The sequence below is a fragment of the Xyrauchen texanus genome, chromosome 6 (assembly GCF_025860055.1).
Source record: "Xyrauchen texanus isolate HMW12.3.18 chromosome 6, RBS_HiC_50CHRs, whole genome shotgun sequence".
Lineage (NCBI taxonomy): Eukaryota > Metazoa > Chordata > Actinopteri > Cypriniformes > Catostomidae > Xyrauchen > Xyrauchen texanus.
In genome coordinates this window covers 7,888,710-7,914,737 of record NC_068281.1, presented here as the reverse complement: position 1 = coordinate 7,914,737, position 26,028 = coordinate 7,888,710, and the positions used below count along the sequence as shown (strand labels likewise).

The 26,028-nt window shown below is 39.9% G+C and overlaps 1 protein-coding gene across 1 annotated transcript in view; it reads right to left on the bottom strand.

Annotated features, from left to right (window-relative positions):
- Positions 1-1,866: 1,866 nt before the first annotated feature.
- Positions 1,867-26,028, bottom strand: part of LOC127645066 (zonadhesin) — a 67,050-nt gene continuing 42,888 nt past the window's right edge. Inside the window, exons 6-33 of the mRNA XM_052128588.1 lie at positions 22,827-22,916; positions 22,312-22,553; positions 21,960-22,041; positions 21,220-21,581; positions 20,176-20,734; positions 18,392-18,593; positions 17,332-17,707; positions 13,164-13,450; positions 12,757-13,022; positions 11,896-11,958; positions 11,651-11,788; positions 11,196-11,452; positions 10,866-10,950; positions 10,536-10,613; positions 10,206-10,343; positions 9,741-9,997; positions 9,353-9,437; positions 8,998-9,204; positions 8,572-8,709; positions 6,057-6,313; positions 5,874-5,958; positions 5,095-5,628; positions 4,447-4,655; positions 4,048-4,201; positions 3,385-3,668; positions 3,020-3,149; positions 2,632-2,800; positions 1,867-2,190 (exon numbers count right to left, since the gene is read on the bottom strand). Coding sequence (XP_051984548.1) covers positions 2,154-2,190; positions 2,632-2,800; positions 3,020-3,149; positions 3,385-3,668; positions 4,048-4,201; positions 4,447-4,655; positions 5,095-5,628; positions 5,874-5,958; positions 6,057-6,313; positions 8,572-8,709; positions 8,998-9,204; positions 9,353-9,437; positions 9,741-9,997; positions 10,206-10,343; positions 10,536-10,613; positions 10,866-10,950; positions 11,196-11,452; positions 11,651-11,788; positions 11,896-11,958; positions 12,757-13,022; positions 13,164-13,450; positions 17,332-17,707; positions 18,392-18,593; positions 20,176-20,734; positions 21,220-21,581; positions 21,960-22,041; positions 22,312-22,553; positions 22,827-22,916 — 5,771 coding nt within the window. The 3' untranslated portion in view covers positions 1,867-2,153. The remainder of the gene's footprint in view (positions 2,191-2,631; positions 2,801-3,019; positions 3,150-3,384; positions 3,669-4,047; positions 4,202-4,446; positions 4,656-5,094; positions 5,629-5,873; positions 5,959-6,056; positions 6,314-8,571; positions 8,710-8,997; positions 9,205-9,352; positions 9,438-9,740; positions 9,998-10,205; positions 10,344-10,535; positions 10,614-10,865; positions 10,951-11,195; positions 11,453-11,650; positions 11,789-11,895; positions 11,959-12,756; positions 13,023-13,163; positions 13,451-17,331; positions 17,708-18,391; positions 18,594-20,175; positions 20,735-21,219; positions 21,582-21,959; positions 22,042-22,311; positions 22,554-22,826; positions 22,917-26,028) is intronic.

Sequence of the window (26,028 nt, the reverse complement as noted above, 5' to 3'; positions counted from 1 at the left end):
CGCTACAGATGCTTTAAGTCAAGAACAAATAGACTCAAGGACAGCTTTTTTCCCAGAGCTATAATTACACTGAATGCACATATGCACTGAACACCATGGATGTACTGACATCTTACCCAGCACAATATGTGTATTTATGTATTATATTTCTGTGCAATCTCCATCTTTTTATACCTTTAGGTTAGTGTAGTCTTGTATTTGTGAAAATATAATTTTGACAAACTGTGGCAACTCTTCCTACGTTCTTTTTCCTTATTCTTTGTCCTAGCTTAAACATTTTAATACATCACTTTGTACTATTTATTATTTATCTATCTTTTTATGTACCATGCACCTTATGCAGAAGCTCCGCAATTTCGTTGTATCTTGTGTACAATGACAATAAAGAATAATAATAATAATAATAATCTGTATCTTGTGAACGGTCTACAACAGATAACAGGGATGTGCTTGAAGGCATGTGTTATTAGTGAACTAGACATGTTAGTATGTATGTATAAGTAAAATAATAAAAGAGATAGAATAGAAAAATACTTAAGTGCTTTGGTGAGTGGCGCCTTGTCAGTGTCCTTGCTCGGTGGACTCGCACAGGTAGACTCGCTGGTCTTTACCCAAGTAGGTCTTCACACGAGGAGGGCTTGACACGAGGGCCACCACTTCTGCTGCCACTTCCGCATCAGCATTAAGTCCAATAAATAACCACTTTTACGAGCCGTTCAGTGGAAAAAAGCAGCCACGCCTTAATGCTACTTATCACAACAAAGCTAGTCACGTGGTCACCCGAAACCGAAACTCAGGGTTGCGAATACTGTTACTTACTTTTGTATTTTAAATATGTATTCCTGTTACATGTATTTCATTACTCCCCAACATGCAGACCCAGATGACTGCATATGTGCTCATACAACAAACATTTTTGAGAATGTTTCTGTTAACCATCTCACCATGAAAAATTTTCCTTTTATCCATATTGGTAATAAAAATTGAAGGTCCTCAGAACTAGATTATAAATCCTCTAAACATGCGTTTACTGTATATAGTCTGTGTAAATAGACATCAATATACAGTGTATACCAATTCTCACACCATATTTTAAATCTAGGAATATTTTTAATTTCAACCTGGAAATAAACAGAGCATTGCAAAGAAGAGTCGATATGAAAAATAAAGAATTATTGTTAACACTTTACAATAAGGTTCTATTTGCTAACATTGTTTGTTCATGATACCTAACTCATTAACCAATGAACAATGTATTTTTTTTACAGCATTTATTCATATTGATTTATGAAAATACAATTGTTCATTGTTTGTTCAAAGTGCATAAACTACTGTTAACAAATACAACTTGATTTTAAACACGTATTTATAAATGTTGAAATTAACAGTAACCAAGATTAATAAATGCTGTTAAAGTATTGTTCATTGTTATTTAATGTTACTAATATTGTTAACTAATGTTAACAAATAGAACCTAATTATAAGTTAAATTATAAGTTTAACCAAATTATTTAAGATTTTGCACTATTTCCTGGTCACTTATCAAAGAAGCTCTTTGGAACATTCTAAAATCATGCTGGAATAACATGGAATAACATGGATCATGTAGCTGTATTAAATTATAAAAACATTTTCACTTTTGACAAATTATTGTTCCTTTCGTAATTTGGACCCCACTGTTTATTACAAGACTACATTCAAATACATTAAAAATCACACAGCAAAACACTGCACGTTTTTATTCAAACATTGTATGTCTAACTCAATTCCGTACATTTGGTTTTGGGAAAATAGGCATTAGTTAAATGATTTTGCAAAAGGAAAATAAACATTACTGGTAAATCTACTAATTCACTTTTGGTTCTCTAGATTTCAGTCATATAGAAGAATATTTACATGTTGTCTTTGTCCAGTCAAATTGCATTAGGAGAAAGCAACACTTATCTGCTCATTTCATTATTAGCAGAAATGACATTTGTTGTACGACATGTTAGGAAACTAATTAGTTAAATGAATAAAAACAACACGAACAAAGTGATACCTAGCTAAAGCGAGTCCGAATATTTCGTCAGGTATGATGCCAGTAGAGGTCCATTGACAGATGACTGTGCTGTCAGCTGATCATTCATCTTGTATGAAGTAAACATTTTAGATCAAGCCCGAAGCCATGCATGTAGAAGTGAGGACCGCCTGCACAATAAAGGGGAGAGATATTAGCATACAGGTGTCAAGCATATATTTGGTAAAGACAAAAAACAACAACAACAACACTAATAACTTTAAATTACACTTATGATCCAGTCAACTAATGTCAAACCAACAAGCACTCAGAGTGTGCACGGATGTAATGTAGGAAAACAGTAGCTACGGAGTAGAAGCTCAAATATAAGAGTTTAAATTTGTTTAACATTTTTGGTCACTGCATATGGTATTTCCAAATCAAATCCTTCCATTTGTGTTTTTTTGTATAGTAGTTTAATAGTTTTCTTCACATTATTATTCTAAAAAAACAACAACACCTTGTGTCAGCAGCATAATTTATTTGAATTATGTCATGTTTTGTTTATATAATAATGAGAATGTAATAAGGACTCTCTTCGCATGTTTCTATCAATTTAAAAGGCTGCTTACCTCTGTCTGATTGTGATTTTGTCAACTGTTACCCTCCAGCTCTCTCCAAACTCTTTCACATTCTTTGCCTGCTCCCCATTTGGCTTCATCATGTCATTTTTGCTGCTGCCATCAAAATTTCCACAAAGACCTCCAATCATCCTTTTATATGTTTGGGGAAGAGTGATATCTGCACAGAAAAAAAGTGAAAGAATATTCAAATATATAACAAAGATACCTCTCATTTATGAATTTATTTTTCTTTTCTCTCAATTCTGGGATGCTTAGGTACTGAAGAGAGATAGATAATTCATATATAGATAATTATATGTATTCCAAACTTACTATGACCAACCAACCAACCAACCAAAACCAAACAATTATAAATAAAAATAGAATTCATCATTACCTGCTTTGCCTTTGCCATTAAACTCAACAGAGAGTCCAAAGTCAGTCTTCAGATAGAACCGGGAAGAACGTTCCCAAATCTTTATCCCTTCACAAGGGGAGACAGGAGGTTTAACACTCAAACCATCCACCTGAAATTCAGAAGAAAAACTCTAGGAATATTTCACTGCATTACTCCTCAATTACCACAAGAGGGCATTAAAAAGCTGGTACTTATTCACATCATCAGACCATGTCCATCTCTCAGCCTTTGTATAGTACCCGGCCATGACAGCTAGAGCCAGTGATATATTTCAGGAAGTTATTCCTCAGATTTATTTAAATATATCTGGTGTAGACATGACCACAGCCCTCTGTAGTACTCACTGTGATTTTACGGCCCTTTTTAAACTCCAAGGTGTGGTTATAAACTCTGATTCTGAGAGCATGGACACGACCATCATTATCATCGTCCTCCTCACTACTGTCATCCTCCACGCTGCTCTTGTCATTGATTTTTTCGTTGATGCCGACCACATAAACATCCTGAATGTTGCTGGGCAGGGCGTTGGTTTGGACCAGGATGTAAGAACGCTTGCCCTTGAACTTGTGCTTCATGTTGTCGAAAGTTTTGTATTCAGGGTTATCATCGATTTTGCACTTGTTGAAATCTGGCACATGGAAACATGACATGTAATGACACCAGTAATACCTACATAAAGGGCCGTTCACACAGGGTGCATTCTTGCATTCAAAATCAACTAGTGCAATGAAATAGAATAGAGCACAAGGGTCTCGATTTGAACTTCTTTTAAATTGACACAGCATCTTAAAACTCAGCGCTCATGGTGCAAGACACTGAGAAATAGCGAGATACAACAGCTAAAGATGTGTACACAAACATACAATTACAATAGCACAGGTGAAATGCAGGAACATGCCCTGTGTGAAGGCCCCTAAGATGGAACGCTCCTTTGGTCTGACTCTAGAATGTTTACTGTATGATGAAAACGCTTTAATAAAAGATTTTTTCAGTGGAAAAGGGCGTACCAGTCTCCCAACAACTGTATTCTCCCTGCACAGTCATGTAACATATCTCATCTTTATCACATTCATATTCTTCACACTGTATTTCCCCTTCATCATTCACTTCCTCACACTGACACCTCTGTGAGCAATGGTTGTCGTACCAAACTTTGCCAAACTGCAGAACAAAAAAGAGAAGGAAATAATGTGTCATTCTCTCTAGTAAAGGATGAGAAAGCTTTTTGCCTTTTTAATGTTAAAATGTTCTCCCAGGTTAATATATACAGAGGCAACTATTAAACCATTTGTTGGTTGATTTCCCTGAAATAAAAAATTCCTTTTAATGACCTTAGATGCACAGAAATGACACAAATCAGCTTTAACCAAAGCGCATAATAAATTTAGTGCGCCCGATTCACTCACATAGTGGTTATTTCCATGGCTGTCTTGGCAACCGCATTCACGGATGGGCACACACATACGATGTTTAAGCACAAAGCCATCATCACACACACAGCCCTGCACACATGGCTCATCAGTGTTGCAGTCAGGAGGGCCGTGCAGGTGTGCACAAGTGGGCTGGCAGGCAGGGACACAGTCAGTGTTATGACTGTTTGCGGGGCAAGAGGGCGCTGTGGGGAAACATGAACATTTATTTAAACTTTATAATTTAGCTTCTGTACTGATCTGTTCTGTAATCTGTAAGGTATAATAGTTATGACCAAAACCAGGTCTCTTAGGCTATGATCTGTCTTGTGACTGACAGGTTAAACTATGCTCAGAGAAAATGGTGTGAAATTGCACTAACACCAAACTACAAACACTAAAAACTGAGTAACTTTGAAGCCATTTTTCTCAGTTCCAGTGAATGCATAGTTACTGAGTTTTGCCCTTGTAGGGCAGTGTATTTGACAAATATATATATATGTATATTTTTGTAACAGTGGATTTTTTGTCTCTTTTTGAAAATATGAGAGGCAGATAATAATATAAAAAAACTAAATTTGGGGGTTTTGTTTAAATGGCAATCACAACAGAATAATAAAGTGCAATGATCAATAAGGAGCTTACTTGATATGGGAACGCCTGTAGTCTGGATGGGTGCAGCTGTAGTTTGGATGGGTTTGACTGTGGTTTGGACGGGTGCGACTGTGGTTTGGACAGGTGCAGCTGTGGTTTGGATAGGTTTGACTGTGGTTTGGATGGATTCGGCTGTGGTTTGGATGGGTTTGACAGTGGTTTGGATGGGTTTGGCTGTGGTTTGAATGGGTGTGGCTGTAGTTTTGATTGGTGTGGCTGTAGACTGAATGGGTTCGGCTGTGGTATTGACTGGTGCAACTGTAGTTTGGATGGGTCCAACTGTAGTGTGGCTTGGTATAGCTGTAGTTTGTACAGTGGCAGCTGTAGTTTGGACAAGTTCAGGTGTTGTTGGGATACAATTATCTGTGTTAGCAATGGGTGCGTTTGTAGTTTGGAGAGCTGTGACTGTGGTTTGTAGTGTTGTTGAAGTTGGTGGCAATTGTACCGTTACATTTCCCACTGGAGGGGTCACTGGATTATTTGTTGACCACTGAGGTGTAGGTGATGGATTCACCTGGTTTAAATCTGAAAAAAGTAATAATAATATATATATATATATATATATATATATATATATATATATATATATATATATATATATATATATATATGCAACACTTAGCAGATAAGTGTTGTATATATTTTTTTTTTTTAAAAAATGAAAATTTGCAAAAACTGTTCTACGCAATTGTCATTCTGCTAATTAAGTTAACTTAGGTTGAAGTTAAAATTAAAAATACATTAAGGGCTGCCACAGAGTAGAAACATACCATCACAGGTTCCTCTGTGCAGAGAGACATCATCAATAGCAACATCTGACAGGGCTGTGCTTCCTATCCGACCCTCAAAGATGACCTAATAAACCAATAACATCAATATGAAATAAAAAATTACCCAATTTAACATTTAAATCATAAGAAGAGTAGGTAGGTAGTTCTCTAATTTTTACTGACCTGAAACTTAGCCTTTGGACTCAGGTTTACCAGTGCACAGTGCCACGTGTCTCTTTGGTTTTCTTTTCTCCTCCACACCTCTTGGGCCACATTGCCCTCCAGCAGATAGACGCTCAGTCCCATAGTGCTGCTGTTACCGTAAATGTGGTACCAAAACTGCAGACACTGTGGTTGAGGGTCAGCACATTCTGAACTGAGGAGACGAGCCGTGTCACCATGAGTTGCACTGTTACCCTCGATGTAGATGTAAAAACCACCTAGAATAGCAATAATGTTTCAGAAGAATGTTCATAACTGTGATATGGGAAATATAAGAAATATATATATATTTATATACATATGCAATTAATAAGAATAGCTTTGAAAGTATGAGAACAATTGAAGAGGAATGTCTTGTTAAAGGTGCGTAATTTCTGATTTATGTTGAGCTGGGTGATATGACAGTAGTGCTGGACCTTATAGTTACACTTAGCAGCTTAAATTCATCCATCCATCCATCCATCCATCCATCTTCAACCGCTTATCTGAAGTCGGGTCGCGGGGGCAGCTGCTCAAGCAGGGGGCCCCAAACTTCCCTATCCCGAGCCACATTAACCAACTCTGACTGGGGGACCCCGAGGTGTTCCCAGGCCAGTGTGGAGATGTAATCTCTCCACCTAGTCCTGGGTCTTCCCCGAGGCCTCCTCCCAGCTAGACGTGCCTGAAACACCTCGCTTGGGAGGCGGCCAGGGGGCATCCTTACCAGATGCCCAAACCACCTCAACTGACTCCTTTCAACGCAAAGGAGCAGCGGCTCTACTCCGAGCGTGTTGGGATTTAGGAGTTCTTCAAAGTGTTCCTTCCACCGCCCAATAACCACCTCAGTTGAGGTCAACAGCGTCCCATCTTTGCTGTATACTGCTTGAATGGTTCCCCATTTCCCCCTCCTAAGGTGGCGGACGGTTTTCCAGAAGCACTTTGATGCGGACCGAAAGTCCTTCTCCATGGCTTCTCCGAACTTTTCCCACACCCACTGCTTTGCCTCCCTCACGGCCGAGGCCGCAGCCCTTCGGGCCTGTCGGTACCTTGCAACTGCCTCCGGAGACCTCCAGGACAACAAATCCCGGAAGGCCTCTTTCTTCAGTCGGACGGCTTCCCTGACCACCAGTGTCCACCACGGTGTTCGAGGGTTACCACCCCTTGCGGCACCTAAAACCTTGAGGCCGCAGCTTTCCACCGCGACTTCAGCAATGGAAGCTTTGAACATTGCCCACTCCGGTTCAATGTCCCCAACCTCCGCAGGGATGCCTGAAAAGCTCCGCCGGAGGTGTGAGTTGAAGATCTCGCGGACAGGGACCTCCTCCAAACGTTCCCAGTTCACCCGCACTACTCGCTTGGGCTTCCCAGGTCTTTCCAGAGTCTTTCCCCACCCCCTGACCCAACTCACCACCAGATGGTGATCGGTTGACAGCTCTGCCCCTCTCTTTACCCGAGTGTCCAAAACATATGGCCTCAGATCCGATGACACGATTACAAAATCGATCATCGGCCTTCGGCCTAGGGTGCTCTGGTACCACGTACACTTATGAGCATCCTGTTCGAACATGGTGTTTGTTATAGATAATCCATGACTAGCACAGAAGTCTAATAACAAACATCCACTTGAGTTCAGATCAGGGAGGCCGTTCCTCCCAATCACGCCTTTCCAGGTGTCCCTGTCATTTCCCACGTGTGCGTTGAAGTCACCCAGCATCACTATGGAGTCCCCTACTGGGGCCCTATTCAGGACTCCATTCAGGGTCTCCAAGAAGGCCGAATACTCTGAACTGCTGTTCGGTGCATATGCACAGACAACGGTCAGAGTTTTCCCCCCCACAACCCGTAGGCGTAGGGAGGCGACCCTCTCGTCCACCGGGGTAAACTCCAACGTAGTGGCGCTCAGCTGGGGACTCGTGAGTATCCCCACACCCGCCCGTCGCCTCACATCCTGGGAAACTCCAGAGAAGAATAGAGTCCATCCCCTATCCAGGAGTAAGGATCCAGAGCCAAAACTGTGCGTCGATGTAAGCCCCACCAGATCCAACTGGTAACGCTCCACCTCCCTCACTAGTTCCGGCTCCTTCCCCCCCAGTGAGGTGACATTCCACGTCCCCAGAGCAAGCCTTTGCTGCCCGGGTCTGGTCCGTCGTGGCCAGACCCTTCACTGCCGCCCATATGACAGCGCACCTGACTCCTGCGGTTCCTCCAATGGGTGGTGGGCCCAATGCAGCATCCCACAAAAGTACCAGCTTTCAGTTACCAATGCCATTGTAGTAAATGAATGTGCTATTCCGCCAGCTAATTTATTCCACAAGCAAAAGTGCCCAATAACTGAGGTTACTGAGATAAAGTGAGAAGGTTTCAGCTGTTGATGTGATCTCAAGATGTCGATGTTCATGAAGTGACCCGCTCCACATAGAATGTGTAAAACATTTTTAAAGAGTAAAAATTTACTGAATGCACATTTACTCATTGCTATAACAAGATCAAAACTCACTTCCTGTTGTGTGGTCAAAGGATGGACCAGTCATTGGTGATGGGGTGGAGCCTGTGTGTCTTGTCCAATCAAAGACATCAGTCAGCAACTGAGTCCAACTGCAGATATCACTTTCAAAGTCACAGTTGATGCTACAAACTGACAAAAAAAGCAACTATTTAATCCAAAGCCTAAATTATTCCAAGCTGTTAAACACAATTTGCTTCACCTAAATGATGGATGTGACAGCCTTCTCAAATTTCAAACTTCCTTAATGCATGTTCCTGGTCTTATTATGCACAATTCATTCATGCATGGTATTCCTAATAAATAAATAAAATATTTTCACAATCTTTAATCAAAATGTAATAACTCCATATTTATTTTCTGGCTGATTCCTCTTAATTTTCAACCCCTTCAACCACCAATGGTAGGTAAGGAGCTTACTTGGTGCTGGGGAGTTTGTTATGTCTATAGGTTGGATGGCCCTGACTGTAGTTTGCACAGGTGCACCTGTAGTTTTGACAGTTGTGGTGGCAGGTCGGATGAGTCTGGTTGTAGTAGTAGTTTGGATGGGTGTTGGTTGTAGCGTTGTTGAAGCTGGTGGCAATGACACCTGAGATCCAGGTGATAGAGTCACCTGGCTTATTAAATCTGAAAGATATTTACAACTCTTAAAATCGAAAACTCTATGGCAAAAAACTCTAATAAGTAATTCTGCTGATTAAGTTTACTAAATATTTTAAAGCTGAAAATTGTTAGGATTATGGAAGGGTTGCTCAAGAGTAGAAACATACAGTACCATCACAGGTTCCTCTATGCAGAGAGACATCATCAATGGCAACATCTGACAGGGCTGTGGTTCCTATATGCCCCTCAAAGATGACCTGATAGAGAAATATGAGTTTTGGATTTCTTCAGTTTTTGTCTCTTAAATGCCAGTGCTTAAAATGCTTAAACATTTCTAAACAAGCCACACACAAACAATTTAAGCATAATTACACATTGTGTATGACAAAATATTCTTAATAGGGTCTTATTCTGGAAAAACGTAATTAACATATACGATATAGAGAAATTGCAAGTCTGCCTCAGCTTTCTATCAATGATGTTTGGCAGTAGCTAAGTATGCTCACTTAAACATTTAAAGCATTACAGTAAGATGATGTAGTCCTCAAACCAATACTGACCTGGAATTTAGTCTTTGGACTCAGGTTTACCAGTGCACGGTGCCAAATGTCTCCATGGTTTTCTCTTCTCCTCCATACCTCCTGGGACACATTATCCTCGAACATGTAGACCCTCAGTCCCATAGTGCTGCTAGTACCGTAAATGTGATACCAAAACTGTAGACATTGAGGTTGAGGGTCTGCACATTCTAAACTGAGGAGACGGGCTGTGTCGCCTTGAAGCGCACTGTCACCCTCGATGTAGATGTAAAAACCACCTGCAAATTTGTACAATTAAAAAGAGACTCTCAAGCACAGAAATATCATATATGTTGCAACACAGGCTGAGTTTATCATTCTGCAACTTAAATGTGTACTAGGCAAAACATATATAATTATCTCACAATCATTAGACTGGCTTTGAATAAGAGAACAATGGAGGAAGAATGTTCTGTCAATCATTTCTGAGAAGAAATCAAGACCCACTTCCTGTTGTGTGGTCAGAGGAGGGACCAGTCATTGATGAGGGGGTGGAGCCTGTGTGTCTTGTCCAATCAAAGACGTCAGTCAACAACTGAGTCCAACTGCAGATATCACTTTCAAAATCACAGTTGATGCTACAAACTGCCAAAACACAAAAGCAACCATTGCATAAGTCATTTCACTTTTGGGGGATGTCATGAATTTCTATTATTTTGAACTCCTCCCCTCCAAGCACCTGTCTTCTTTCTATTTTGTCATTAAATGTCCTTTTTTACTTGAAAATATGACAGATTTCTCAAGTCAAATTGGTCATATTTTTATTGAAAGCCTTACCTGGATGGGGGTTGTTTGAGTTTGAACTGTTCAGAGGGGGTGCCAGAGTGGTCGAGCCAAAATCTTCTGTGGAGGAATCTGCTAACATTTTGAGATCAAATCAGATTTACTGAGGCTTTCTATAAATACATCTGTATAAATAAATAAACACCCACTTAGCAGCATTATTGAAAGTGTTAACAACTTTTAATACTATTCTGATATGACATGAATGTTATTACATAACCCAGTCACTGGTCATACCAATAATAATAATGATAATAATAATAATAATAATCAGCATGAAAAATGTTTTACAGCTCAGTCTATAATAAATGCAGAAATGCATACATTCACATGAACCAAATGTTATGGTCACATCATCTATGGCCACATCCGAGCGAGGATCAGAACCTCTGATGCCTTCCACGATTAACTGAAACAATTCATTAACATGTGCTTTACTGTATTTTCAATGCAACAAGCATCCACATCATACATCCCCAATATTAAACACGCTAACTTAAAGGGCTTCATTATTTGTCCTCAACTCACTATCAACACTGTTGCTTTACTAGTGATAGAGTGGAATACATTCTGAAATGTGCCTTGAATGCACTATACAGTCTGTCTATTTGGAAAAAAAAGCATCTGTTAAATGCATAAAAGTACATAGCTTACCTGGAATGGTTGTTGTGGTTTGATTTCAACCCTGTCTTGGTACCAGTGGTTGCCCTGGTTGTTGGATCTGGACCATATTTTGACAGCGCGGTTGTTCGCAAAGAGGTAAAGGTTTAGTGACATAGCATTTGCAAGGCCGTACATGTGATACCAGAAGCTCACGCACTGCTTGCCGGGAGTGTTGCAGACTGGACTACTCATACGGGCTGAGTCACCATGGACCACACTGTCCCCCTCAATATACATGTAGGAGCCATCTATATACAGAAATCAGAGAATATTCAGACTACCATAGTCTAACCCAGATTGTATGTTATAGAGCTATAATGAGCTACCAAGCAGTTTGTTTTATGATGAGCAGTCTGCATTTTACCCTGTAACTTTTTCCAATTGCAATGTATCTTTTAATCAGCATAGTGAAATACTTAGTACAACTTCTGGCCAAATCAACTTACTTCCTGTGGTGTGGTCACTGCTAGGCCCAGTGAGGTCTGATGGCGTTGACCCTGACCATCTAGTCCAATCAAAACTGTCTTGGATAAGTTGTTCCCACCCACATTCATCCTGGTCAAAGTTACAGCTCCACAGGCAACCTGTGTGATGAAAATCAGTTATAACAATTCAATTGGTCGGTTAGTTGGTAGGTGGGTATCTAGAGTAGGAAGGAGGAAAGGAAGGGTCAAAATGAAATACCACATACTTGCAGGAGATAAGGTTGATTTGGGTGTGTCTGTTGGCAGTGGTGAAGGATGGGGAGCTGTATCTAAACAAAGAAAGGGTAAAGTAAGAGGGTTTGTGTTACTGTACCCCAGAGTCTACATAATCCACTTTAAAAACAAAAGCTAGTCTAAACAAACTTTCAGCCATTTAACATTTTGCATACAGATTATTTCTTAAATTCAGAACTACTAAAGGGTTCTTTCAAGCATAAACAATGTACTCACCCTCATATTGTTCCAAACCCATATGACTTTCTTTCAAAGGACACAAAAGGAGAAATTCTGAAGAATGTTGACGCTGCAATTTTTTTTTGCATAAAATGAAAGTGAATGATGACTGAGGCTGTCAGTCCCTAAATTTCTGCCTGGCATCTCATTTTGTGTTCCATGGAAGAAAGAACATGGGTTTGGAACAACATGAGGTTGTGTAAATGATGACAGAATGTATATATATATTGGTGTGAACTATCCCTTTCAGGCAAGGAAAGGCAAATTCGTTAATATAGCACATTTCACACAATAGTAATTCAAACTGATTCAATCATGAGCATGATAACGAAAGAAAAATAAATATAAAATGCATATAAAAATCAAGTTTAAAAGGAAATGATTTTTTAAAGGATTATAATGAATTAAAGCAAGTACCGTAATATTATAAGAAAAAATATACATCAAAGAACATATTTAAATAAAAGAATGCAGTGCAGCAGCAGTACACTGCTTAATCAGCGTAATGCACAGGCAAACAGATTAATTACAAAAGTAATTAAATTTTATCAGAAAGCTATTATATTAAGCTATATGATATTATTCCATTACAGTTTTTTTTCATAAGCACTTACAACACAAGGTGTGATTCCTCCAGTCTGTCAGAAATACCTCAGCCAATGCACATGCTGACACATAGTCTTCCAAAGAGGTGCATAGCTGTGCTTTGTCCCCCTGGGAGGTGCAGTAATCAGAGATGCAGCTGCTGACATAGATCTGTGGAGGAACGAACCAGTGGCACTCACTGAAAGCATCTCCAAAAAGAGCACTGCACTCTGTAAATGCAGCATTCTCAAGGTCTGGATGACACACTAGGGGATCTGGAGAGCCATTGCTGCAACTGTAGATAAGAAAGAAACATTTATGTGTTTACAATTCCAAAGTTATAAAATATGAATTAAATAAATATTTACATGAGTTGAACAAGTTCGTTCTGAACAGGAAACTGATTTTCTTAACAATATATTAATTTGTTTCTCACGGCCAGTCACTGTCGTTGGTATTCCAGCTGCTGGCGAATTCGTGTGGGTGTGCAACTATGTTGCCGTCAGGCTTCAGAAAGTCATCAAACTGGCTTCCGGAGTAAGTACCGCACAGGCCACATGTCACACCCCTGTAGCGCTCATCCACCTGCACGAACAGCCGCTTGTTTCCATCAAAAAGCAACCGCAGACCGAAGTTTGTATCAACACGAACGTAGGGTCCAGACTGATATACCATCATCGAGGAAATAAACTCTACAGGGAGACTGACCTGATCACCGTTTACCTGGAAGGAAGGGAAAAATACAGCTTTACTTTTTTTGGCATAAAACATATATTTTAGTAGGATAAATAAGGCATTATTATTATTTTATTATTTTTTAAATAATTCAAATATCACCATATTTATTTTTAAATCAACTCTGGCATTAATAAAAAATAAACTAGTAATCAACACAATAGGGATCAAATACAGCTGCTGAGGGAGTGACATTAATTTGGAATCTCTCTCGTTTGACTGTCGTAGTCCATATCTTTTGTTAAATAAAATAAATCATTTTATTAAATGTGTACTCCTTGGCTCCGGGGATTTCCCTCTTGAGCAGACATCAGACGAGACTCTCAGGCAAACCTTCAACCAAGTGAGAGTGATTGATTGTCACCGTCTTCAGCCAGACATTGCACTCACCTATCCGTACTTTTCTATTATAAATGACTGGTTGTATCGAGTGAAGCAGTATGCTCAGACAAAAGAAGATACAACCCAGTTATTAATACCAAAAAACAAAATGTTATTCCAGACGGCTCATTATAATCCGATGACGGGTCACGTAGTTGCCTTTGCACAACATCTCAGCACGTAGTGTTGTGGAGGCACTCATCAGAATTATCTCCTGAGTGGGGATTCCGAAAGAAATCCTCATTGATCAAGGCACTACTTTAATGTCATGTACACTACATGAGTTGTACAAATTACTAGGCATTAAATCGATTCGGACAAGTGTGTACCACCTGCAAATGGATGGCTTGGTAGAACGGTTTAATAAAATCCTGAAAAACATGATTCGTAAGTTCATGCACTAAGGTGCTCGGAATTGGGATAAGTGGCTTGCACCCCCTGTTATTCGCAATTCGAGAGGTCCTGCAAGCCTCCAAGGAGTTCTCCCCATTTGAATTATTATATGGGCGTAAGCCTCACTGTGTTTTAGATGTTGTGAGGGAAACTGGGAGGAGGGACCTTCAAACAGCAAAAACTAAATTCAACATGTTCTTGACCTGAGAGCAAATTTTCACACATTGGGGCAACTATCACAGGAGAATTTGCAATAGGCTCAAGAACGTCAGTCCCGGCTGTATAACAGTTGAGCTCGGCTATGGGAATTTACACAGGGAGATAAAGTCCTTGAATTACTACCCAAATCATGCTCTAAATTACTTGCAATGTTGCAAGGGCCCTTTGAGGTCACATGGCGAGTCTGGGAAGTCGATTATGTGGTTAAATGCAGGGATGGGGTGGAGCACATCAGAAACTTAAAACCGTGGAGGGAGGTGGTCCCCATGGTTTTGGCGACAGTGGTACCGGAGGAGGAGGAGCTCGGACCAGAGGTGAACTTAAAAGCCAAACGCGGAACCCTGGTCACTTGCGGAGACCATCTCTCACCGTCGCAAATCTTGGTTGCCAGGTTGCAAAGAGAATTCTCAGACATGTTCCCGCCTCTTCCCGGTTGTATGAACCTCATAAAACACCATATCAAAACAACCATAGGGGTAGTGGTACGCAGTCGTCCCAACCGATAACCCGAGCACAAAAAAGTGCTTTGAGAAAAATTAAAGATCATGCTTGATATGGGGGAAATAGAAGAATCCCACAGTGACTTGGACAGCCTGACACGTGGGACAGGGGGTTGGGAGCTGTATTGTAGCAGGTGGTCAAGGGGGATGAGCACTCGGTGCTGTACATCAGCCGGAAGCTTTTCGCGAGAGAGGCGAGGTACAGCAGTGTTGAGAAGGAGTGTCTGGCCATCAAGCCAGATGGTGGTCCTCACCCTTCAGTACTACCTCCTGAGATGGGCTTTCTCCCTCTGTTCGGACCACGCCCCCTCCAGTGGCTCCATCGCATGAAGGATAAAAATGCGTGGATCACCTGATGGTATCTGGCTCTTCAGCCTTTTAAGCTCAAGGTGGTCCACAAACTGGGGGCCCAGTAATGGGGGGGGGGGGCACTGGGCGATTGGGGTATGTGTTTGTTGGGGCATGGTTGAGTGCCGGCTTGTGAATTGAGAGTTAGATCAGGAGATGAGAATGGTAAGGATCATCACCTGGCAATGATTGTCTCTGTGAGAGTGGAGACAGGCTTTAAGAGTGAGCCGGGTGCCAGTAAGGGAGAGAAAGAGACACACATGGCCGCTGTTTGTGTGTCTGTGTGTTGTTTTGTAATGTTCAGTAATGTCATTAAATGTCATGTTGACTGCTCAGACGGTTCCTGCCTCCTCCTTTCCCTTAAGCAGAGACGTTACCCGTTACAAAGATATACATGATTTATTAATACATGGTATCTAAAAAAACATTAATTAATTTGCGTACAACACACCGCGAAGGGTGAGTCATATATAACAAATTAATATTTATTGAAATAAAGTACAGAAGTTGAAATAATTTTGCAGAATCATAGCTTTATCTTTCATGTTGACACGCCCCTTCCAAAATCCCAACTCAGAAGCTTGGGTATCATCTTGAATTCTGACTTTCCGACTGGTTAATATGACTTTGCTTGATCATTAATGCTCGGAACTCGTAATTACGATATTTCCAACTTCACTTGAAGGGCACAGTAGTTTGTCTTTGGGAGAAACTTCAACAAAACTACATCTGGTAAGTAATATTATTAAGTTTTTACATTGAAACCTTTTTGAGTCAAAAGATTATAGTCTCTAGTTTGAGCCGTTATTGATCCGTTATGCACTACACCACCACCACTCTATGATAGAGTGTAGTGGGCTAAAGCACTAAACTGTTAAGCAGAAGGTTGTCAGTTCGATCCCCACAGCCACCACCATTGTGTCCTTGAGCAAGGCACTTAACTCCAGGTTTCTCCAGGGGGATTGTCCCTGTAATAAGGGCTCTGTAAGTCGCTTTGGAAAATGTGAGCAATATATCGCGAAATGGCACGCTGTTAAACACAATGACTACTTATGAGGACTATAGCCCCCCTTCAGAGACTTTAAATGGAATAAAGTGCATTTTGAACTGTTCAAAATGAGATATGAAAAATGCACTCAGCAGATGCTCTTGGGTCTCAGGAGGTTAATCATGACTGTGTGCTTTTAATAGTCAAAATTAAATGTGGGTCAAAGACAGGAGTAATCATTCATTCACTGACATATTTTGTTTTTATCTTTCATATTAGGACAGGACAGTGTCTTGTGTCCAGTATGCCTGATAAGATCTTAATAGGATTTAGGTCAAAAATGTGTTTGAGGTGAATCTTTAAAATAAAGGTGAAATAAGAGCAAAATACATTTCAAAAGGAACCAAATATATTTGCCATTATTCTCTTTCAGCAATTCCAGACATTTTGAACTTATTCCTACTCATTTTTACATTTCCAACGAACTCAGCAGCATCACTGAGCTACATCATATCTTTGCCAGAGCCTTCATTATGACTAGCAGAAGTCCTAATCAGGGCACTCCTATTGTTAAACTTCTCAAATGTTATCACTGAAAGATAGCACTTCTTCCTTATCACTTCCCTGTAAAAGATCAACATTATGCTCATTTTAAACACTAGTTATGGGTCATAAATTTAGCATTGTGTCTCTTGCCCATATTTTGTTCCACTATATGTCCACACATTTTATGCTACGTTGAGAACAGCAAACTGCTGAGTGTTTATTGTGTAATACAGCTGTATTCTGAGTGTACAGGAATCCGAAAATCTGCTAATCTAAATGCATTGTTTGTGCAATGGGCATGGAAGACACCAAATTGTGCACCTTGTTGAGAAGAAGTGTTCTATTACTTTAAACCTAAACTGATGTACTCTAGAAGGAGGGACCCAATCCTAATCTAGTAATCAGAATATCATAGCGACTTCTGGGTAGTCACATAGATTGTATGTTATAAATCAACTGAACAACAAACAAATACACAAAAACAAGACACTCACATAAACCAGTCTGTTCTTCCTGATGACAAGGTTAAGGCCTTCCATATCAAGAGCTATGGAGTTAAGAGAAGACGTCACAGAGTTCTCCTGGCCCTCATTTCGTGCCGTTATTGTGAACTGGATGGTACTAGGGCCACATGTCTTTGCTATGGTGTAATTGCAGGTGCCCCAAAAGGAATATGCCTTGCCATCAAAGGTGATGTAATGGGGGTCACCGTAGATGCTGCAGGTCGCAGGGCTGGATGGAAAGCAACCCGTGACCCCGTCCTTTACCATGCAGACTTCATCAGCCAAGCAGGTCACAGGAGAACAGTGGACATTCCCGTGGCCCAAACATTCACACAGGCTCTCACATTCACCCTTCATAAACGTCTCTCTGATCTGGACAGGACACAAAGAGGGAGTTTATTATTATGCTTGAAAATGGTTAAAGCTGACCTGTGTATTTTTGTTTTATTTGATTTTTTTGTTTGATGTTATAATTATTTCTCTTATCCAAGCTGAATATGCAAAGTCAACTATAAGTAAGCCATTTGTAGGTTGAGTTAATAAAAAATGTTAATAATTTGGCACTAGTGCGAGTGGCCTGTCCAGCCCGACAGCAGAACTAGCTCGACCAATGGTGTGAGTTAGGGTGGGACTATCTGTTTATATAACCACTAAAAGTTCAACTTTTCTGTAATCTGTTTGAAACAGTGATAACATTTGCAATTCTTTTTAGTGATGCTAGTGGCAAAGAAATTGCAAACTTAAAAAAAAAAAACACTTTCAATTCACAATATTTATTATTATTTAAAGGGGAAGCATGTTCCATTCTGTTTCACTAGTTTCACAGAATGGAATTGCAAAATAATAACTATTTTCAAATTTTTTCAAAGTTTGCCAAACAGTCCCACTGCATTGCATTGGTTGGATAAACAGATAGTTCTGCCCCCTGCCTTAAGCCATTGGATGAGTTAGTATTGCAATTTTGGGCTAATGGGACACCGTTTTTACACTTTTGGGGATAATCAGCATATGAATGCTTTACTTACAGTTGTCTGCATATTGAGTTAAAAACCTTACCGCATAATGCTGTCCGTTCACCCAGCATCCACAGTCATCAGCTTGCACACATGTTCCTCCACTGAGCAGGAAGCCATTGTCACACTCGCACCGCTCCTCACATATGCCACACAACCTTGCTACATCCAGGCTGGAGCAGGTTTCCGGGCAGCCACTGGCACAGGCATTATGGTGGCTGTGAGGGCCACACACCAGAGCTACAACAGAAATCAGGATAATCAAACATCATCATTCGGTTGTTGCTCCTCAAACGTTACACATCAGTTGATGAAGGCATGGGAGAGGGTTAATAACTAACTAGTGACTAAGTTGAGCTGTTCTGTTTGGGTTGTCAGGTGGAGACATGACTGGTGATTACTGAGAGCTGTTGAGATTGGCCATTTGCTCAATAGTGACTCAAACCAGCCAGTATAATCTAATACATGTCAAGTATTGATTTATATTACGGCATAATATTGGCGGCAATGCTACTAAAAGTAGCCAGTGTTCCATAGCCTTAAGTGGAGATTAGATATATGGAGATTAGATAGAATTATGAATGTGTAGAGATATTAGATATTGCCCAGTATTCTTAAGGGTAATAAAACAACCTGTAAAATGGTACACGTCATCACCTGCCAACTCAAAGCAGTTGTGTGGGTAGTAATAGACTAGTGAATGCTGAATAAAGAAAGGACTCTTTTGTAATGCATCGACTGCTGTTTCATTCAATATCCTGACAACTTGTCCTGAAAACACATTTATACTACTGCACTTAAAATTGAAGTATGTTGGGCAATTGCACAGCACCAAAATTAGAATCATAATAAAAAAAAAAGTATAATCATAAAACAGTTTACAAATGTATCTATATACAGTACTGTGTAAAAGTCATAGGCACATATGATGTTTCACTGAATCATTTGTCTTAAGATGGTTATTTATATCTTCATCTTTAGTGTGTCACTAGGAAATATACATGTTAGACTCCCAAACATTACTTTTACAAATAGAAAAAATTAGAACAGGAGAACAGGGAGCCCTGCAACAGATGTCATGGCACCCACAATGCCCCCCACTGAACATCGCGTCTCTCTGAGATTACATATAGAAACAGAAGCAATTGAGACAGCCTAAATAGATAGAAGAACTGTGGTGTATTCTCCAAGAAGCTTGGAACATCATATCTGCCAACAACCAAGACACACTGTGTCCAGGTGTACCTAGGAGAATCGGTGCTGTTTTAAATGCAAAGGTGGTCACCCTGAATATTGATTTAGCTTTTTAATGTTTTCTGGACTTTGTATGACATTAAGTGATAAATGAAAACGATTTATTTCATTATTTTTGAAGACATCCTCACTATGCAACTTTTTTCACAAGTGCCTAAAACTTTTGCATAGTACTGTATATACATACTGTATATACTTTTTGTAAGTACTTTAACAAAAATACAAGCTTCACATTACAATTTCCCCATATAATTACATTATAAGTGCTACACAATATGCATTTGGGCTCGTTGGCTCCAGTTTGCAGATTTTGGGCAGATCTCACAGAATCTTGCATAGTATATAATTGGTACACACTCAAATTTGTTATATCAAATGTGTTATCGATCGAGTCGATTATAATGGAAATCTAGTATTTGATGCACCATGACTCAAATTTGAAGTCATAAATTGGCCAGGGAATTGAAATAGAACATGTGGTGTGGTAGATTTAAGACAACAATGTTTCATTTTGACCTTAGAAGACTTAACTAAAAGATAAATAAATAAACAATTGGTAAGGACGTACGACAGAAGGTTGAGTTTCTCCAGGCAGGAACAGTGATGCCAACTTTGTTGCAGGCGTCACTGAAGGCTTGTATGGCATAGCAGACGGCCTCAGCCTCTTTGTGAGATGTACACAAATCGAACATACAGCTTCGCACAAAGCTTTCTGCATTGAGAACTGACAAGCACTCCGAGAATGGCCCCTGTTTTGATGTTAGCACACCGCAGTACACTTCGCTGGCATACTCCAGTTCCTCTGTCTCTGAACATACCCTGGGCATAGTAGGCTCCTCACACACAGCATCAGTGGCCAGCCAGCTATGCCCTAAAACATGGGCATCTCTCACCAGTGAACCACCTGGAGCCCTGAAGTCATCCTCTGTCACCTGATTAAAGTTTCCGCACATGCCACAGGTTCTGTTTGAGTAATGGCTGGGCACCATCACCTGAACAGCACCGGATTGCATGTAGAAGACGGACAGTTTAAAGTGTGTGTGAAGGACCACAGCATCTGCCTGGGCAAAAACAGTGACTGTGTTTCCGTTCAGATGTAAAGGGAGATTTCTCAAAATCCCATTAACCTGAAAAGGACAACAAAGAACTGTGACAATAAGACATGTCATTCAGAATCAATATCTATAATTTCTGTCATCTCTTGAAAAACTTAAACTTAAACTAATGTACTGTAAATTGGTTTAGTTGGTCTCCCACTGTAACAGGTCCAGCTCAACCCGCTCAGAGTGGGATTCGAACTGGCATCAGCCACCAATATTTTAATATAAATTCCAAAGGTTTTCTATGTTTTGAACTACATTTATTTTGACACAGCATCATAAAATGCTTGTTTATGACATAACACAACTAAAGCGAGATGCTCCAAAGGCGTCCATCTTTCTAGCATACTATTTAATTAGCTAAAGCATTAAAGCAGCATAAACCAGCAGGTCATTTTCAGCAGAGATATCTAAACATTCCAGTGTATCATGGTCTTCATTTTTTGTCAACTCAATTGACTCTTGCATAGGGCCACAAAACCAGATGTATGGCTACAAGACAGTTCACTCACCATGACTCTACTTCTCTCTCTCCTCATCAGAGTGACTCTCAGACCCTGTAGGTTAACGTTAACCTGCTGAATGGAGGAGACTGGCGAATCCCCCCTCTGCTCATTCTGTACCTCCACTGAAAATTCAGGAAGCAACACAGACTTGTCGCAGACCCTTGACAAAACATAGGTACAAGGGCCTACAAAGTGGAAGCTGACCCCATCAAAAGTAGTGTAGTGTGGATCGGAGGCAACATGGCAGGTGCCAAAGGTGGAGTCATCGTGTGACAATGGAATGTGAGAACAGGTGAGTTGCTCATCTGTGCAGGTGCAACGAGTGGTTTCGTCGGTCCAAAACTGAGCCCCTGACTGACATTGTGCCCCTGTGGAAGAGATATGGATGAGGGTGTAGCTATGAATCAGTTTATTTGCCTCATGCTACATTGATGTTTACCTCTGTGCAAAGGCTAATACACGTGTTCAATTTCTTAACATACAAAGAACGTTTTAGTAAGAGCCTTTACATGCACAGTCTTATTACAATATATGGAAATGCCTTTGTTCTTTTATCAGGGAGAGGTCATAAACAGTTTAAGCCAAACCCATTCAACACACCTAGATTGATATATATGTCGTTATCAGGGTTTTGTTGTACATGTAAACACACTTAATGTCTCAGTGTTAGCCTTAAGAGGTTCTTTATTGACTAAATGATACATTATAATAATATAATAGTAATAATATAAAAATAGGTCACGTACCACACTGTCCCCTCCGTATTCCAATTCTGTTAAAGGATATTTCATAGTCACTGTGCAGTCCTTGTGAGAGCTCAAAAATAACCTGCACAGTTACAGTGAGTCATCGTAATACTCAAGACCACAATGCAATTTACCAAGAATGCTTTAAATACATACCATTACATATGTTTACTGATTTACAAATGCTTTCTCACCGAATAAAGTATCAGAGAAATTCATATAGTGGATTTTCAAGATGGCTGATGGTGTTGAATTGGTCTTTAAAATGTATTTCCAGTGACCTCAAACATTGTTTACTATCTTTCACTGTAAAGACACCCAAACCTGAAGGTGTTTCTTTAAACTGCTGTACCTGGAATCTGCTGCTATCAGAGTGGCTCATCAATGGAATATAGACTTGTCTCCAGTCTCCACTCCTAGCAGTCTCTGAGCTCCAAATCAACGTCTGCAGAATATCATCAACTCGAAAAACTTTGTGTTCAGAACTCTTTTGGCTGGGTTTATGGTACCAGAACTCCAGACAGGAGTCTTCAGAGATGCTCAGAGACTTGCTCTCCAGATGAAATGCACCAGATGGGCTAACAGGATGGATGTCTTGAGAGAAACCACAAAGTAAGGAGTAAAAAAGAGTAGTATTTGTGAGTTTGGTGCCTAGGAAATTTGAAGGTCAAGCTAAACATCATAATTTGAGGAACAAGAGGAAGATAGGTTTAAAGAACCTCTGCTGCATGCTGTTAGAAGCCAATTAACTGCTGTTGTTGTTGTAGCCCCAGGTGAATGAATCGGAGTTCACAGAAAACTCTTGCCAAAGAATAACGGAAAGCAGCATCTATCTCAGCTGCAATTTTGTCTCAGTAGCATAATTACCTGTTTCTGTCTGAGTGCTGATGAGTCCCTTGGAGGTCCAATCACAGAATGTTGCCAAATCACTGCCAAAATCACACTTTGTAAAATAATCTGCAGCACAGGAGGGAAAAGTGATTAAAAGACAATAAGAAACAAAAGTAGAGAGAATAAGTATACAATCAAACCTAATCGAAACTGAAAAACACGGTTCTGTTTCGGCTGGTATAATAGATGTTTGTGTCCCAGGTCACTGTTGCGAGAAATTGCTCATATCAGTGCAAGTACTTCCATTAGAGTGCTCGCACTGATATGAGCAAGAACTCATCTTAACTTGATAGAATGGGTTCAAACAGGTCCCTTTTTAAGTACCATGTCCGCAAAAAATGGTTTGACCATTTCCAATTTCACCAAATGGAATTGCAAAAATAATGACAAAACTATTTCCCCCATTGGTAACACAAACAAGTAGTCCCAATTAAAACTTGCCAGTGATTGAGTCAGTGTTGCTTTTTAGGGTTGCTTGAGATGTTTAAAGGAATAGTTTACCCAAGACTGAACATTATGTCATTATTTACTCACCCTCATGTTGTACCAAACCCATATGACTGAGTTTCTCCCATGGAACCCAAAAGAACATTTTATAATTGTACCTTCAGTCACATTGAATTTCACTGTATGGACAAAAGATGCAATACATTTGAATGGTAACTGAGGCTGTCAGTCCTTAAAGGTGCACTCAGTAAGTTTTTCAAACACATTATTTTTAAGTTACTGATGCCATTTTAACTAAATAAATAAACAAAAACAACAGTAAAAATTCAGAAATCACAGTAAACTATGATTAATTTAGTCCATGACTGTCCAACAACAGAGTTGTAAGTCATTTTCGGCTGGTCATGTGATTCCAAAATGGCAGCCCGAATGAAGGGACCCTCTTCATGTAGAATAAAACAGCTTTAATAAGGTTACTACTATGACTGGAGCTTTACCATCCAACTACAAGCTTCCATGAGAAGTCACACAGGGTCACATTAACTACAACACATATAAACTGTATCACCTAAATCATATAGAGAACACAAAACACTCAAGTCATATAGAGAAAATGTTATTGATGTCAAACTTGAAAATAACAATAAATAAATACAAATAAACAAACAAATAAATAAAATAAAAATAAACATCATATAAAAGTAGGGCTATTAAATTGAAACTACTGAAATTATTACAGATCATAGTTTGGATTTGCTCTGTTTGACTGAAACCTGGATCAAAACAGATGAATATATTAGTTTAAATGAGTCTACTCCCTTAGAATGGTGGCATAGTGGCTAAAGCAGAGGGCTGTTAATCAGAAGGTCCTTGGTTCGAACCCCACGGCCACCACCATTGTGTCCTTGAGCAAGGCACTTAACTCTAGGTTGCTCTGGGGGGATTGTCCCTGTAATAAGTGCACTGTAAGTCGCTTTGGATAAAAGTGTCTGCCAAATGCATAAATGTAAATGTAAATAAATGAGAAGGTTGTAAAGCAATCAATGGAAAGGAGGAGGCGAGAACCGGCTTGACAATATAAATAATAGTTTTAATGATAAACTTAAAAAGACACAAACAAACACATGACGGACATGTCCGTAAACAATCTCTCTCCCGCAGTATCCTCCACAGTCAGCCTTAATCCCTCTCGAAGGCTTAATTAGCCTTATAAGGGACCAGGTGTGTAGAATCACGACCTGGCCCTGCCCTCCGCCCTGCCACAGAGGTGTTTCTAAAAATTACAGTGATTTTTTTTTGTGTTACTCAAAGGTCTGTATATGAGTTTAATTCTTTTGAACTGATCATGCTTAATGTGACATCGCCAGATATAAATAAAAAAATCTTTGTTGTCTTTTGTTCTTGCAACAGTATATAGATCACCAGGGCCACATTCTGAATTCCTTTGAGAATTTGTTGATTTCTGTCAGATCTAGTGGTTGCCATGGATTGAGATTTGCTCATTGGTGACTTCAAGATCCACATAGACAACAAAAATTATACACTGTGATTAGAATTTATCGATATTCTCAAATCTGTTGAGGTAAGAAAAATGTGACCGGTCCAACACATCGCCATAAACATACGTTAGATCTAATGTTGAACTATGGAATTGATGATGATAATTTAGAAATTCTGCTGCAGTGCGATGATATCTCAGATCATTACCTCAGCTCTTGTATGCTGCACTTAGCAAAGGTCACTCAATCTATGCAAAGTTATCAACTGATCGTGGCTGAATTTCTCTTCTAGTGCTTTTAGATCTTAGTGCTGCCTTCAACACCATAGATTATAAAATTCTCTTGGATAGGCTTGAGATTTAAGTTGGCATTTGTGGACAGGTATTAGCTTGGCTTAGGTCCTATCTCTCTGACCACTACCAATTTGTGTAAATGAGGAACTGACAGATCAAAATTAAGTTAAGTATGGAGTGCCACAGTTTCCAATAAAACAGAGGTACTAATTAATATATATATAGTAATATATATATATAATAAGATGTTGAAATATAATCTGACTCTTGATGGATGTTCTGTAACATACATTTCTACAGCAAAAAAAAGTAGGTGTTATTTTTGATAGCAATTTAACCTTTGAAAGGCAAATTTCCAATATTTGTAGAACTGAATTCTTCCACCTCTTCTACAAATTATGATACATGCTATCTATTTCTGATGCCAAAAAAATAATTACTGCTTTCATGTCCTCAAGACTAGATTATTGTAATGCATTGCTAGGTGGATGTCCTGCAGGTTTAATAAATAAAAATGGGGAATATCAAACAACAGACAAGACCAGACAACACCAACTGACACACAGAGAAGGGCTAGATGGAGGCACAGAAGATAAAATCCATGGGGATGAGTGGGGTGCGGTGGCCTGGGATGAGGCCTCAGGAATGGGGCAGGGAGCCAGGACCGGTCCGGTGGGTGGCCAGAGGACCAAGACCGACACGATAGATGGGTGGACAAGGTATCCAGGGCAAAGTCTGCAGGACAAAACAGGACAGATCTAGCGGATCTGACAAGGAGTGTGGTCCGGCAGACAGGGAGAAGGCATTAGGGAAGGAGCCGGGTCAGGAGGTCAGGGAAAAGGTTTAAGGGGAGGCGTAAGGTCAGATGTCCAGGGAGGAAGGCCCAGGAATGAAGCAGGATCAGGTAATGAGCAGGGCACAGGATGGGCAGACAGGGAA